The sequence below is a fragment of the Doryrhamphus excisus genome, chromosome 11, assembly GCF_030265055.1.
Source record: "Doryrhamphus excisus isolate RoL2022-K1 chromosome 11, RoL_Dexc_1.0, whole genome shotgun sequence".
NCBI lineage: Eukaryota > Metazoa > Chordata > Actinopteri > Syngnathiformes > Syngnathidae > Doryrhamphus > Doryrhamphus excisus.
The window spans coordinates 13,196,028-13,209,987 of NC_080476.1; the positions used below are offsets into that span (position 1 = coordinate 13,196,028).

The 13,960-nt window shown below is 47.9% G+C and overlaps 2 protein-coding genes across 2 annotated transcripts in view; one reads left to right on the forward strand and one right to left on the reverse strand.

Annotated features, from left to right (window-relative positions):
* pitpnab (phosphatidylinositol transfer protein, alpha b) overlaps nucleotides 1-13,960 on the reverse strand; it is a 49,468-nt gene that overhangs the window by 21,482 nt on the left and 14,026 nt on the right. Inside the window, exon 3 of the mRNA XM_058086711.1 lies at nucleotides 8,438-8,597. The gene's annotated coding sequence lies outside the window, so the exon portion shown is untranslated. The remainder of the gene's footprint in view (nucleotides 1-8,437; nucleotides 8,598-13,960) is intronic.
* pdlim4 (PDZ and LIM domain 4) overlaps nucleotides 1,260-13,960 on the forward strand; it is a 30,202-nt gene continuing 17,501 nt past the window's right edge. Inside the window, exons 1-2 of the mRNA XM_058086677.1 lie at nucleotides 1,260-1,435; nucleotides 8,879-9,030. Of these exons, the coding sequence (XP_057942660.1) occupies nucleotides 1,343-1,435; nucleotides 8,879-9,030 (245 nt within the window). The 5' untranslated portion in view covers nucleotides 1,260-1,342. The remainder of the gene's footprint in view (nucleotides 1,436-8,878; nucleotides 9,031-13,960) is intronic.

Sequence of the window (13,960 nt, forward strand, 5' to 3'; positions counted from 1 at the left end):
GTAGCATTCTCCTGCGTGCAAGGGGACATTGCGGGAAGTTGATATTCTTGGTGTATGGGACCTATAAAAACATGACATGGAAACATGCGCACCGCTACCCACGTAGCCCTTTAGCATTGAGCATTTATGGCCATTAAAAAAGCCTTTATCAAATCATATTGTAATTATTTTTAGATCATATTCCATATTCCAGCTGCAATATGACAAGGACTTTCGATGTGCGGGTTGGACTTCAAGAACAGTTTTTGACCGAAAAATGTCTTATTTTATGATTTTATATTCCTAATACTCGACTTTCCACTTGGCACCGTGACCTCTGATTTCAATGTAAGTACACCGTGTCAATGAGTCATGAAGTACTGGATAGAGTAAAACGTGTAATTGCATTACAAGGTGCCGATACGACCATAAGTGCGATGAGGCAACCGCAGTGAAAAGGTAGCGGCCCAGGTTGACTCAGACCTTGAGACAGTGTGAAACATGCGGCGGAATGTCTGAGCTCATCTCCGCAGCGACAACCTCGGTGACTCACGGACGAGCGGATGAGAACGTCCAAGTGGGCCAGCCAGGATGTCATGCAAGTGAAAGAGTCTGGTATTAGTAGCACATTTGCTCATTTTTGCTTTTGTTTTTATCTTTTTTAATTTCTCAGCTATTTCAACTTTTTCACATTTGAATTCTGACTTTGTTCCCTTTGGGGTACGCGGACCGCTTGAGAGTGCTTTGGAGTGGGGCGGACCTCTCAGCAGAAAATAAACTACAGAACAACAAGTGCTTTCACTTTTAAGTCCCAAATGCCAGACAGTTCCCCCGCAAAGCCAGAGAAAGGTAGATTTGTCGCTAGCTAGCTGCTTTTGAAAACATACGCCTTTTAAAGGGTTTGGAATGTGGGCAGGTTTCGTGCCAAAGTTGCCAAGCTGCCAACACGAGTTATTAAATGTGGGAGAGCTCGAATAATGTCAGATGGAAGGCAAGTCAGGGAAATTCACTTATCACTGGAAGTAATAAACCGCGGTATGCGAGGGACTAGTGTTAGTCTTAGTTAGTCCACTAAACAAAAACATTAGGAACATTCACCGGGGAAGGAAAGTGAAAAGGAATGAATGGAGGAGGAGGAGCAGCATGAAGGCTACCGACGCCCCCTCCCACCCCTCCTCCCAGTGGGCCGGGGGTGGGCGGGCCGGACTGCCCGTCACAGAGCGTCACAGGCAGCTCTTATTTAAACTTGACTCACCGCCGGGGGAGAGCTTTGTCAGACGGGAGCGCTTTGCTCGGCAGCTCGGAACAGGACTTCCCTCCCCCCGGTCTCTCCGTGGATAGATTGCTTTTTCCAGGCACCAGAATGCCCTACAGCGTGACTCTCAAGGGACCCTCCCCGTGGGGGTTTCGCCTGGTGGGGGGACGGGACTTCAGCACGCCGCTGACCATCTCCAGGGTAGGTTCCGAGCGTCTTTCCCACCTATGGTCGTTATGATGGTTATGATTGGCCACCATTTCACTTTCATTAGTTGCATTGTTAGCTAACAGCACAGGGGTGATTGACATCTTGTCAAATGTCCATTATTATTATTATATTAGTAATATTATTTCTTTATCCGCTCTGCTGCTTCAAGTAGGGGTGTCCAAGTTCATTTGAAAAATATTACAGGAATAAAGTCATAATTATGGAAAGGAAAAAAAAGTGAAAAAAGTCAAATTCTAACACAAAAAAGCCCCAATTTTACAATAATAATATTACAACATAATAATAATATTATTATTATTATTGTTAGTATTACTGGGAAGCAAAGAGTTCAAAGTTGTAATTTTTGGAAAATGCATTGGGAAAAGTTATATGAGAATAAAGTCATATTTTGACATTTTATATATATATCATTTATGAAGAAAGTGAAAATATTTGGAAAAAAAAGTTGAAGAAAGTGAAGTTGATGCTTTTTTCACCAACTGGATGCAGTTTTTTTTTTTAACTTTATATAAAACTTTGCTTTACAAAATGCGGCTAAGTTGCATCCTGTCATTTTTCCCGACGTGGCCGTCCGCTGGGAAAACCTTTGGATGCCCCCGCCTTAACAGTTCCAAAGATACTTGCTTTAACTGCTCATACTTTATCCAAGACATCATGTCAGATGGTCGCGTTGTTTGACTGAAGATCCGCTTTGCACATCAAGTTCAAATCCCATGTTGCCAGTCATACCAGTTCAACTAAACTAGAAACTAGAAACCAGACCAGCTCACCTCTTCTTTCTTTTGTTTAAAGTTTGGGTGCCCGAGTCCACCATTGATGATGTTTATGTACGAGAAGGCGGAGCTACAGCCGGTGCGGAACCCCGGTGAACTTTCCCGACCCTCGGTATATGGGTCAGGCGTCGGAGCGCTGGCAGTAGCCACTCGCTCATGCCGGGCCAGAGTAAACACACGGCACTCCCACTGCAGGGCTTGTGGAAAGGCGGGGGCGGGGTGGGGGGGTAAGGGGGGGCCTGGCCGTGGTGGCCCCGAGGGGGAGGCGCCGACATTTGTTTTTCTTCAGTGCTTATTGGCGCTGCTGACGGATTCCAGGTGTTCCCCCCCCAAAAGTCCAAGCGATGAGATTGATGGCGTGCCCCCACAGCAGGGGGAGTAGATCCACGCCAGGACGCTAGGCGCCTAATTGGAGCCGGGATGAGAGGTTAGTTTAGTCTGGAGTCCTGACTTGGAGCTTCAGGCCGTGTCGATACTTGACTAGACTAGAGGTTCAACACGTCTGCTCTGGACTTTTAATCCGTGTGGATTCACAAGACGGGGAGATCAATAATTTCACCCTCGTCTCATTTTCTGGAAAAGCGGTCAGCAGATTTCCAGGTTTTCCGTGAGAGTGGGTGACGCCACCCGAGCCAGGGATTGGTGTGTCGGTGCTTTTTGCTATCTTGGAGAGGTCCAGGTGGCTGGTGCTGGTCCAAAGGTTGCACCGGAGTCCAATGGCGTCAACAAGACCAAAGTCCTCCATAAGGTTGCTGATGTTTCCTTTGGCTTGAATGATTGACATCGACCGCCACTTCCTGTCTAGCTTTAAACGCCAATACTTGAAAACTATGATGGATGACGGCAGCTGGTTCTTATGTGAGCGTCCCCCCCCCCACGGTTGGCATGGAGGCTTGCAGGCCGTGGTGTCTGGGAAGTACACATTCTGTGGCTGATGTTACTGCGTAGACATTTGGAGAGGACGCGTTAAAAACGTCAGCCAGGTGATTGGCGGTCTGCTGCCAGGACGCGCTGGCTCAAACACAGCATCACAAAGCTCAACCAGACTCAACCAGACCCAAACAGACCCCCCCCAGATCCCACAATACCACCGTTGCCACACAATTGTTGTTATTGTCACCACAATACCACATACTACGACACATACTGCAATATATACTGCCACACATACTGCAATACATATTGCAATACATACTGCGACACATACCATGACACATACTGCAATACATACTGCAACACAACACTGCGACATATACTACGACACATACTGCAATACATACAGCGACACATACTGCAACGCATACTACGACACATACTGCAATACATACTGCAACACATACTACGACACATACTGCAATATAACACTGCAACACATACTACGACACATACTGCAATACATACTGCAACACATACTGCAACGCATAATACGACACATACTGCAATACATACTGCGACACATACTGCAATACAACACTGCAACACATACTACGACATACTGGAATAAAACACTGCAACACATACCACAACACATACTGCAACGCATACCACAACACATACTGCAACGCATACTGCAACGCATACCGCAACACATACTGCAACGCATACTACAACACATACTGCAATACATACTGCAACGCATACCACGACACATACTGCAATACATACTGCAACACAAACTGCAATACATAGTGCGCTACATACTGCATGAGACATCAATAAGAAGTACTTTTCCATAATAGGGAACCTTGAAGGAACCTTGAAGGGACCTTGAAGGGACCTTGAAGGAACCCCACGTCCATCCAGCCTTTGACCTGTCAGTCCAGGTCTGTCCGTCACATACCAGAGGAGGACCATGTGACCTAAAGCTGCTGGTGGTTGTTTTGCTGACGACGCCACTTAATCCTCGACCTCACGCCGCTCCGTGGCAGCCACTTTTTTCTTTTCAGGGTTCCGATCACGGATGGTCGTGACCCGTGTCAGGTCCACAAGCTAAGCAAAAGAACTTCCTGGAGGCGAGCGGTGGAAGAACAATGCTAGGACATTGGTGGATGTCTGCCACTTCCTGGTCATGGAGTACTACGTGATTCATTGGCCACCCGAGGACGTGCCATCAAAGTGGATCCCAAAGTGGATCCCATGAAATGTTAGCGTCTTTAACGTCCAAAATTGATGCCAATATTTTGTCTTGGTTTGCATACAATATCTTGTAACTTTATTAATACACCGTGTGTACAGCCGTGTTCTTACGTAATGTATTTTTTTTAAATCACAAAACGTCCTTTTTTGCACTCAATTAGCTTGCTAACAGTAGATTGATAGTAGATTGATCATGTCACCACATGCATCCAGATATACATGTACAATGTACTGCTATATATGCATACTTATAAAGAGAGTACATATATGCAGGAGGTAGATCTTTGGGACTTGGCCATGGTAGGCTGGAAAAGCGAGACATCTTGGATGTAAATACCCGAGGGCATGAATGGGCGCCCAACACCTGGTTGGTTTAACGACTTGACTTGATCGTGCTATCATGACTCATATCAGTGATTTTCACCATTCCAGACATTAGCAAACGCACACTCATGTTCCCGATGACTCCCCTTTCTGTTTCTGGTGTCGTCCTCCCTCCCCCTGCATCGAGTCATCACTTGCAGCCTGTTTGGTCAAAAGGAGCCACAAGTGTGGATTGATGATGTGTCCACTGTAAACACCAGCGTACTTCAGCTGGGCTTGAAGCGTCACGCTTGGCCAAAGGGAAGATTCGCACCTGGCACACTACCTAGCACACCATCGCAACTAGCACACCATTGCACCTAGCGCATCACCTAGCACACTATCGCAACTAGCACATCACCTAGCACACCACCTAGCACATCACCTAGCACATCACCTAGCACGTCACCTAGCACACCATCGCAACTACCACACCATCGCAACTAGCACATCACCTAGCACTCCATCGCAACTAGCACATCCCCTAGCACATCCCCTAGCACATCACCTAGCACACCAGCGCACCTAGCACACCATCGCAACTAGCACATCACCTAGCACACCATTGCAACTAGGACATCACCTAGCACACCATCGCAACTAGGACATCACCTAGCACACCATCACAACTAGCACATCACCTAGCACACCATCACACCTAGCACATCACCTAGCACACCATCACACCGAGCACACCATCGCACCTAGCACATCACCTAGCACACCAGCGCACCTAGCACACCATCGCAACTAGCAACATCACCTAGCACACCATCGCAACTAGCACATCACCTAGCACACCGGCGCACCTAGCACATCACCTAGCACATCACCTAGCGCACCATCGCACCTAGCACATCACTTAGCACATCACCTAGCACACCACCTAGCATACCATCGCACCTAGCACACCATCAGTCAGCCCAAAAATGGCCTTCATGCATCCCACAGTAACGCAAGGAACAGGACTGGAATCCCGTCCCCTGAAGAAATCCACCTGAAGAAAGTCATAAAGATGCAGAGTAGATGTCTCATGAAGATATACGATATATTTTTAATAGCGACAATAAAGCGTCCTAAGGTCGGGTGCGTCAAATTAGAAGGCGATGGCGGCCACGGCGGAGACACTCACTCGCTTATGCAAAGTTGGTTTGTGCATTTGCCAAATGTCCTGCAGTTCACCCAAACGTGATGTCATCAAACATGAGCCGCATTGGACTTCAGTCTGGACGATCTGTCATTAGATCAAATACAAACACGTCTGGGTGATGTCATGGCGGCCATGTAGCATTTTCACAAACTAGCATGTCTCTTGTCTTCCTTCAGCATATGTATATGCATATTTCAGCATATGTATATGCATATGCAGTCATATTTCAGACATTGCCGCTGTTAGTGATTAGTGGCGAACGTGTGGAACATGCTAAGCGACTGAGGCTGTTGGCGCCCCCTGTGGTTGCTAGTGTGGAAGTCATGATAATATCCAAAGTCCTTTAATTGATATATTATGTTATATCATATCATACATGATATTTTTAACAATATTTGTATTAATGTAAGACCACTAGACGAATGTGGTGAGTTTAGAAGAAAGTGGATCCAATTTTTATTATTGTAAGACTCGAACTGCAAGCTAACATTTGGGTATGAGCTGCTAGCGTTGATGCGCTCAGCATAGGGCCGTGTGTGTGTGTGTGTGTGATTCATTCTCCACTTTATCAGTGTCCTGACCCCGAGGTAATGTTTTGTGTAATGTTTTGTGTGTGCGTCTGCACTTTGGTCCACGGTGACACAACACGGGCCCGAGAATAAAAACACCCAAACACGGCGGGCGGAGGTGGGCGGAGGTTGGTGCTAAATGGCGTGGGTAAAGCTTGACCTCCTGTCGCAGGTCGTCAGCTCATGCGAGACTGAGCCGGTTTTCCTTGGACTTGGGAAGTGTCATTCATGCTTTACTGCTTTGCGGGACTTGTGTGCGTACAATTATCGTTTAGGCAGGTTGGCTTCACACACACAGACACACACTTCTCACAATGACCTCTCAGTTTACTGGAAGTGAGTCATGGGCAAAAAGAGGGGTGCTCGGGGGACTGGGGGTGGCGGGGTGCGCAGCAGTCAGAGGCTGTAAATTCGGAATTCCACAAGTGAAGCACACGACTCAGCTATTAGCACTTGATGGAGCGTGAACTTCAGTTCCTTTGCTCTTAAAATGCTTGCTAGTTAACGGGCGCAGTGCAAGCGCCTCGTAAAGAGTTGCAGCGTGGAGCCAATTGGACCCAATCACGTTAAAGCCGCCATTTTTGCCTTGGAACGCATTGCTAACATCACTCCACCGTGACACCATAATGCACCCCCACCCCGCGGTAGGACGTTATCTGTACAGGCGGCCATCTTGCCGGGATGAAGATGACGGAGCCGTCGGCTTCAAAACACATGATGACAGGAGGAAGGCGACTGGCGGGCGCTCCACAAGCAAGGCGCTCATTAACTGCAACCTCGTCCCGACTAATCTGTTTGCGGGTGCAATTCCGAAGGCAGGTGGTAATTTCAAGCTCCGCTAAGCGTTAGATCCAGTCGGACGGCGTTGGGAATGGCTTCTAATTTGCTGGCTTGAGGATGCGGGGCAAAGTACAGTAAACCTCGGATATATCGGATTCAATTGTTCCCACTGGTTTTGTCCGATATAAGCGAAATCCGTTATATGCGTATACCGGAAAATGTCCGTTTTACGCATATATCGGATTTATATCCGGTATATGCGTAAATCGGATTTTATCCGTTCTAAAAAGGCACTTCCTTGACTATGTTTCCAATGTACCTGGACGCGCAGGCAACGCTGCAAACGCTGCAAATGACGTCGTATAGCGGCCTGTCACGATTCGGCGAATCGGAGCGCCACGATGCGGCCATCCGATATATGCGAGGGAAATTTAATGGAAATGCATTGGAACCGGACTGGAGATTTTGTCCGAAATAGGCGAAATCCGTTATAAAAAATCTGATATATGCAATGAATTTTTATTGGAAATGCATTACAGAAAAATTGGTTCTTTATCTGTCTGTTGTGAGCGAATTTCCGATATATCCGAGTCCGATATATCCGAGGTTTACTGTATCACAGTCAGGATAAGAAAATGAAGCGCAGGTCCAGGCTGCGCCGTTTTTAAATGAGTTCATTAGTGAGAATTTTTTAATTCGATTTTTAGCGGGTTTAAAAACATCCTGTATCCATTAGGGATGTTGAGAGATTGAAACATGACCATATTTCTCATTCCCGGGAAAAGCTCAATCAGACTGGGAGGCAGCTGGCACGGTGCTCATGTCCCAGCAGAAGCTGCAGTAATTCCAGATTTAATCAACGTTAATAAGGACTAGTCATGTGGCATAAATAAGACTTTTATCAAAACATGGAATACTACATCTATTTTGGAAATTCCCAGCTTCCTGGTTCATGGAGTGGGGCTTTCCACAATAGGGAATGCCAGAATAATTCAGGGAGATTCTTCAAATGCGTACCTAACCTACTTCCATCGTAGCACGTGATTACTTAAGGACTCTGATGTAATAGCGCTAATTAAGTTTACTAAAATGTTGTGACAGTCAGGAACAACCTCGAAAAATAGCACTGGAGTAAGAAAAGGAAATGATTGTCACATGTTCTCTGTCCGTATGGATGGACGGAGACCACTAGGACACCCACCTCACTCCTCAGCCTCCCCATTGGGGCTGGGATGTCGCTATGGAATGACGGATCGCAGGGCAGCAGCTCACCGAGGAAAACCGGTCCAAGTAGGATGCGGTCGATCCGTGGTTCCCAAACCTTTCAGTGGCATTCCCCTTCAGACATGCACCCCCTTCTCCTGCACAGTAACACAGTAGTTGGGATATCAGTGACGATTGGGAAGTAGTAAAACTCAAGTGGGATTATTTAATTTGAGGTATTTTAAAGATGCTAATGCGGTTAAGCCATTTTTTTTCCACCTCCCCCTACGGAAACCCTGCTTTGGGAACCTTGGCGGTCAATGAAGGGATTACCCAGCATGAACCCCCCATCCCCCGATAGATAGCAGCTAATGCTAACGGAACATTCCGTTGTGCTGACAATGCTTTCCATCCTCCTTACGTCATTTCTTCTCTGCAGGTAACAGAAGGCAGCAAAGCGGCCCAAGGCGACCTCTGCCCCGGCGACACCATCCTGGCCATTAACGGGGACGCGACCGAGCACATGACCCACATGGAGGCGCAGAACCGGATCAAGAACTGCACCCAGCAGCTCTCACTCGTCATCAGCAGGTATTTCCCACCAGTAGATCCATGAGCGGCTTTCTCGAGTGCTGAGTTCATCTGGCCAGGCCAACGTCGCCAAAGTAGTCATCCTGACTTGAAGGACGCTGTGTGGTTTTGGGCTTCCTTTGCCAACTGGCGGAGAGCGAGGACTGGAAGTTGGCTGTGGTCAATGAAAGTCAGACAAAGTCCCGAGTCAGGAACTTTTCTCTTTTGGACTTCTGAGTCGGTCCAGCGTGTCTGGTCCACCGGTCTGGTCCACAGGTCCACCGGAGGAGCTTCTGTGCAGCTGCAGCAGCAGAGTAGCGCCACACCCACACTTCAGCAGCTATTTTTACAACCGCTAACCACTTTTATTTCTGCTTATGCGACAGGAAGTTGACGTACACATCACGCAGTGATGACGTGATTGGGCGTCATAAAACCAAACGGGCATCGGGGCTGACGAGCTTATTCCATTTGGTTGTGATCTTAGACCAAAATTATTACCGAGCCGCTGTCGTTGTTCTTTCCTTGGATTTCTTGTGCCTTAGCGTCCATCCAGTTGGAGTTCTTCTCTGCCGTTGGAATAACTGTGGCACAAACGCAAGAAGTAATCTGAATCATGAAGTGACGTCTAGCGGTTTTCCGTCTATTAGGAGTATTTCAGTCAGTAGTATTTGGCTCGTCTTTTTTGGTGGTCTTCGGCCAAACGGCTTCTTCTCTGCCGTCACGTTCCGCCTCCTCTGTTTCACTCACAGCATTAGTTCTGTTATTCTTCTACTTTCTGATGTTGCCAGTCCAGAATCAGAACCAGTGGAGGCGGGGCCTTTCCTAGCTGGGCCTTCAGTGGGGACTTACCCATCAAATCCGCTTGGTAATAGCACCACTTTACCACTAGACCGCTATTGTATCAACCATCAATAATGAACTTAAGATTTTTGTTTGACTGGTGTGTTGACAATCTGTTGCGGTGACTAGCTAGCACTAGCACGCTACGACTATCAATCGCTCTGGCCTTGTTTAGCTGTTTGCTTGTCAGCTGATCAGTCTAAGGATTTCAGATTCTTGTCGATTGAGAAGGCTGCCTCCAACGCTATCATATCTCTTGCTTGTCAAAGTGGATATCTGGTTTATCATTCCAAAAATTGAACACCCAAGAAAGGAAGTAGACTGGCAGGACTACATTCATCCAGTGCTCTCGTGTGCTTAGGCCAGCAGGGAAGGCATTGAAGGCCGTGAGCAAAGTGTTCCTGCCCTACGCTTTGGTCACCGAGGTTCCAAATTCCTCCTCCAAAGTAACTCCAAGTAAATAACGTTGATGAATCATTCTTCATCTTGCATCGGGGCTGACTAGAATGGAACACGGTGTCATGGCGCGGCACCGCAGAGGCCGTTGTTGGTATGTGACCTTGCGGGCCATATATTGGCTGGACGGCGGGAGGAGGGGCAAGGTGTGCACATCTGGGATACTTTTACAGCGAGCCGAGGAAGGGGGCGGGCTTTGGAGAAATACTGCCTGTGAATGGTTTTGTAGCGATAGCAAAGACAGGAGCAGCAAAGCATCAGATGCTAAATTCCTGCCACGGCGAGTACACACCAATAAGGATGCAGTAGTTGCATCACGTTGCTGGAAATTCGACAAAAAAGCCGACAGAGATTCCATGTTCAATAGCCACAATAGGAATGGGAGTTGATTCGTAGCTTTATTCGTACATTTGAAGAACGTCTGCAACAGTCGGCTCCTCCTGAAGCCATTTTTATACTTAATGGAGGATATTAGCCAGCTGCCACATGAAATATTTCATATGTAATTGCAAGCATGGCTCCCAGTGCTGACTCACTAGAACTTAATCTCCACAGAGGACAACAGCTCCTGGCCTCCACGAAGGGACCGGGCCATAAAACACTCCACGCCGTCAAAGCAGAAAGCAGGAGAAACAGGAGACCTGTAATTTGGTTGCTGCTGCCCGTGGACAAATATACGAGTCTGCACGTCTGCATGAGAAGCTAAATTACAGTGCACTCTGCATCTGAGGTCTGCTGTGATGCAGGAATGTTTCCTTGGATGATTCCACGTCCATTACTGTCGCAGACCACATTTTTCATCATTCCAATTACGGAGCGTTTGAAGGAAGGCCGGGATCACGGGAGAACGGGCTCAGAGGCTTGTTGACCGGACATTCAACCTTGACAGTGGTTAGGTAGTGCATGGGGGGGGCGTACCACTGTACATATTCCGCCCTTTTCCTGCACCCATGTTGCCAGCCACACCCTACGTAACACGTGATGTTCTTATATCCAGACGTCACTCTCTCACCATATTTCACACACGTATTCATGAATAAACGGCCATATTAGTCCAAAATATTGGAATAAAGGCCATATGTAATATTCTGGTCACTGATCGTGGCGTCGCAGTGGTACAGTCATAACATCTTCATCCGTGCATGGAAGGACAATGGAATACTCAGATTTTTTTCGAGATGCTAAAGTGTTACTCTTTTGAACGCATATTGTTGTGAGAACCCAAACTCTTAAGCGGCCGCTCCAACTAACCAGAACTACGTTCCTCATCGCCAAAGTCTGACCAGAAGTTCGAACCGTTAATGCTGATGGGGGGGGGGGGCAAACAACGTCATGTCAAAAAAAATCCCAACTGTCAACTATGATGGACAAATGTTCCCTCTCCCCAAGAAGACGGTACTTCACGTTACAATGTCCGCCATATTCAGCATTTAACAGTCCAATGCGTTTTTATTGGCCAGTTCTGCAGTTTGGTTCCTGCCCAAATCAGACGGCCATCTTTGTAGAACCAACTTCTGAAAAACTGAACAGAATATTTCTTTCAACCTCTAATCCTCGCCAAGTCACCAAACTCCACCCCCAACCCCCAAACCACTAATCCTTGCCCCGAAAACTCACTTTCTCAGGATTATCCACCCATCGGGTCAGAAGAACCCACAAGAAGGAGAAGGTTCCTGATGTTACATCTGCTAAAGGACGTGCACACAAATGAAACCAATCCATGAATGCATGAACCAGCTGTAGAGGAAAAAAATTTCTCCCTGGAGAAGGACCCGATGCCTTGCTTCCCTCCACTGCTCCACTGTACCTGGTGGCGCCTAAACCCCGAACCGTTCTTCTTCTTCTGTTACCATTCCATTCCGTCTCTGTGCCGCCTCCAGTTCCACTTCTGCGGGGGCTGGCTGGAGAAAGCCGTGTGGTTCCAGAGGCCTCCAGAGGCAGATGGCGGTTGGGAAGCGTGCCAGGCGGCCGGGAAGGAGTCCCGCTGATGGATGTGCTGAAAAGAGAGTCGTGAAGAGCCTGTCTGGCTTGTTCTTCATTAAGAGGACATCCCCGCCATGCAGGCATCCATTTCACTTGCATTCCACAAGAAAAAGTGCGGGATTAAGTCCAGACTGGGTTGCAATCCGTGGACCTCTCCGGGACAACCAGAATGGAACCCGGGGAAAAAAAGATTTGGGAATGATTCTTTGAGAAATTGAAGGAAACAAAAGTGGGTAATGTTTCCTGGCTGGCAGCCCAAACGGCCACAAAGCTTGGTGCAAATCCTTCAAGTAGTTTTTGCCTAATCCTGTGACGCGGACTGGTCAGCATGTTTTATACTGGCAGAGAAAAGACAGGAGTCTAGAGTGGATTTGCCCCCATTGGATTTGCCCCCGCTGTGTGACCTGTGAGTCACTGCTGAGGAATTAATGCTGCACGGGACCGAAGGAACGCAGGACTCCAGCAGGTGGGGGTGGGGACCAAAACCCAAAGCAACACCCCACCCTTTAGCATGCTGGAGTGAGGTGTCTTATGTGGTTGGTAAAAAATGGCCGTGTGGCAGGAAGTGGAGCAGACCTCCATGCACCATTCCCTGACGTCAGGCACCTCCATGAGGAATGGTCCCCCTCAGGTGAGACGCCGATAATCACCTCCACTTCCTAAAATCCAAACAAGGCTGGTGCCACCTCCAGACAAATGATCGCGTCTCCTGCAGGACAGGCAACAGGAAGATCTACATTCTAAATTTGGAGATGATTGGTTTTCATGTTCCTCGTTGAGCTGGCAGCCAAAGCAAAGTGCAGCAGCTCCATCTTCCCATCAGGAGATGACACCTAGCCAAGGGAAGGACTAAGTAGTGAAGGTCATTAGCCTTGATGGCTGCCCGTGTCCTTACACTCCTCATGTTGGTGTGGGATTCATCATGGAAGATAAAGTCTGGAAAACCAGGGTGCACCCCCCCCTCCCTCCTACACAACAAATCTGCTGTGGCCATCAGAAGGAGCAAAAGGAGGTAGGAATAACAGGATGGTTTCTGGCAGCCGGCAGCTGGAAACTGATGCTAAAGATCTTGTTTCCATCAGCCTGGAAGATAGCGCTTACTGCTCCATAAATCAGGAAAAGAAGCTTTTTATTTCCTTGGAAGGGCTTCACTCCTGAGAGCGCTTTCATGGGGGGGGGGGGTCAGACAGAGCCGGGTTGGGAAGATGAAGTGAGTGGGTGATGAATAGAAGCCGGTCAGAAGGACCTTGCACTTCATCTTCTGGACTTCTTCCATCTGCCAGGCAGTAAGTTGTGTTCAATCCCCTTAGAGATGCTTTCCACAGTTTCCACTCTGGAAGAAACCAAGTTGGGAAGAAGACGCGGACGTAGTAACTCATACATGACGGAATCCTAGGACTGGTCTGATTTTCCAAAGCGCCCCCGCCTCCATCTTCACCTCACAACAAAATGTCAATTCAAGTGGCAATAAAAGGCGCTTCTTTTCTTGAGGTTGTTTGTGCCGTCGCCATGGAAACCAAACGACGCAAACAAGAAAGCAGACAGAGGCATCTTCCAAAGACCCTCACAGGAGCATTCTCCATCACGCCACCTCCGTGTGTCCCCATCTCCCAGCCCATGACCTCAACTTTCCCAACTGATAAATCCATCATGGTTGCCGGGCGACCAC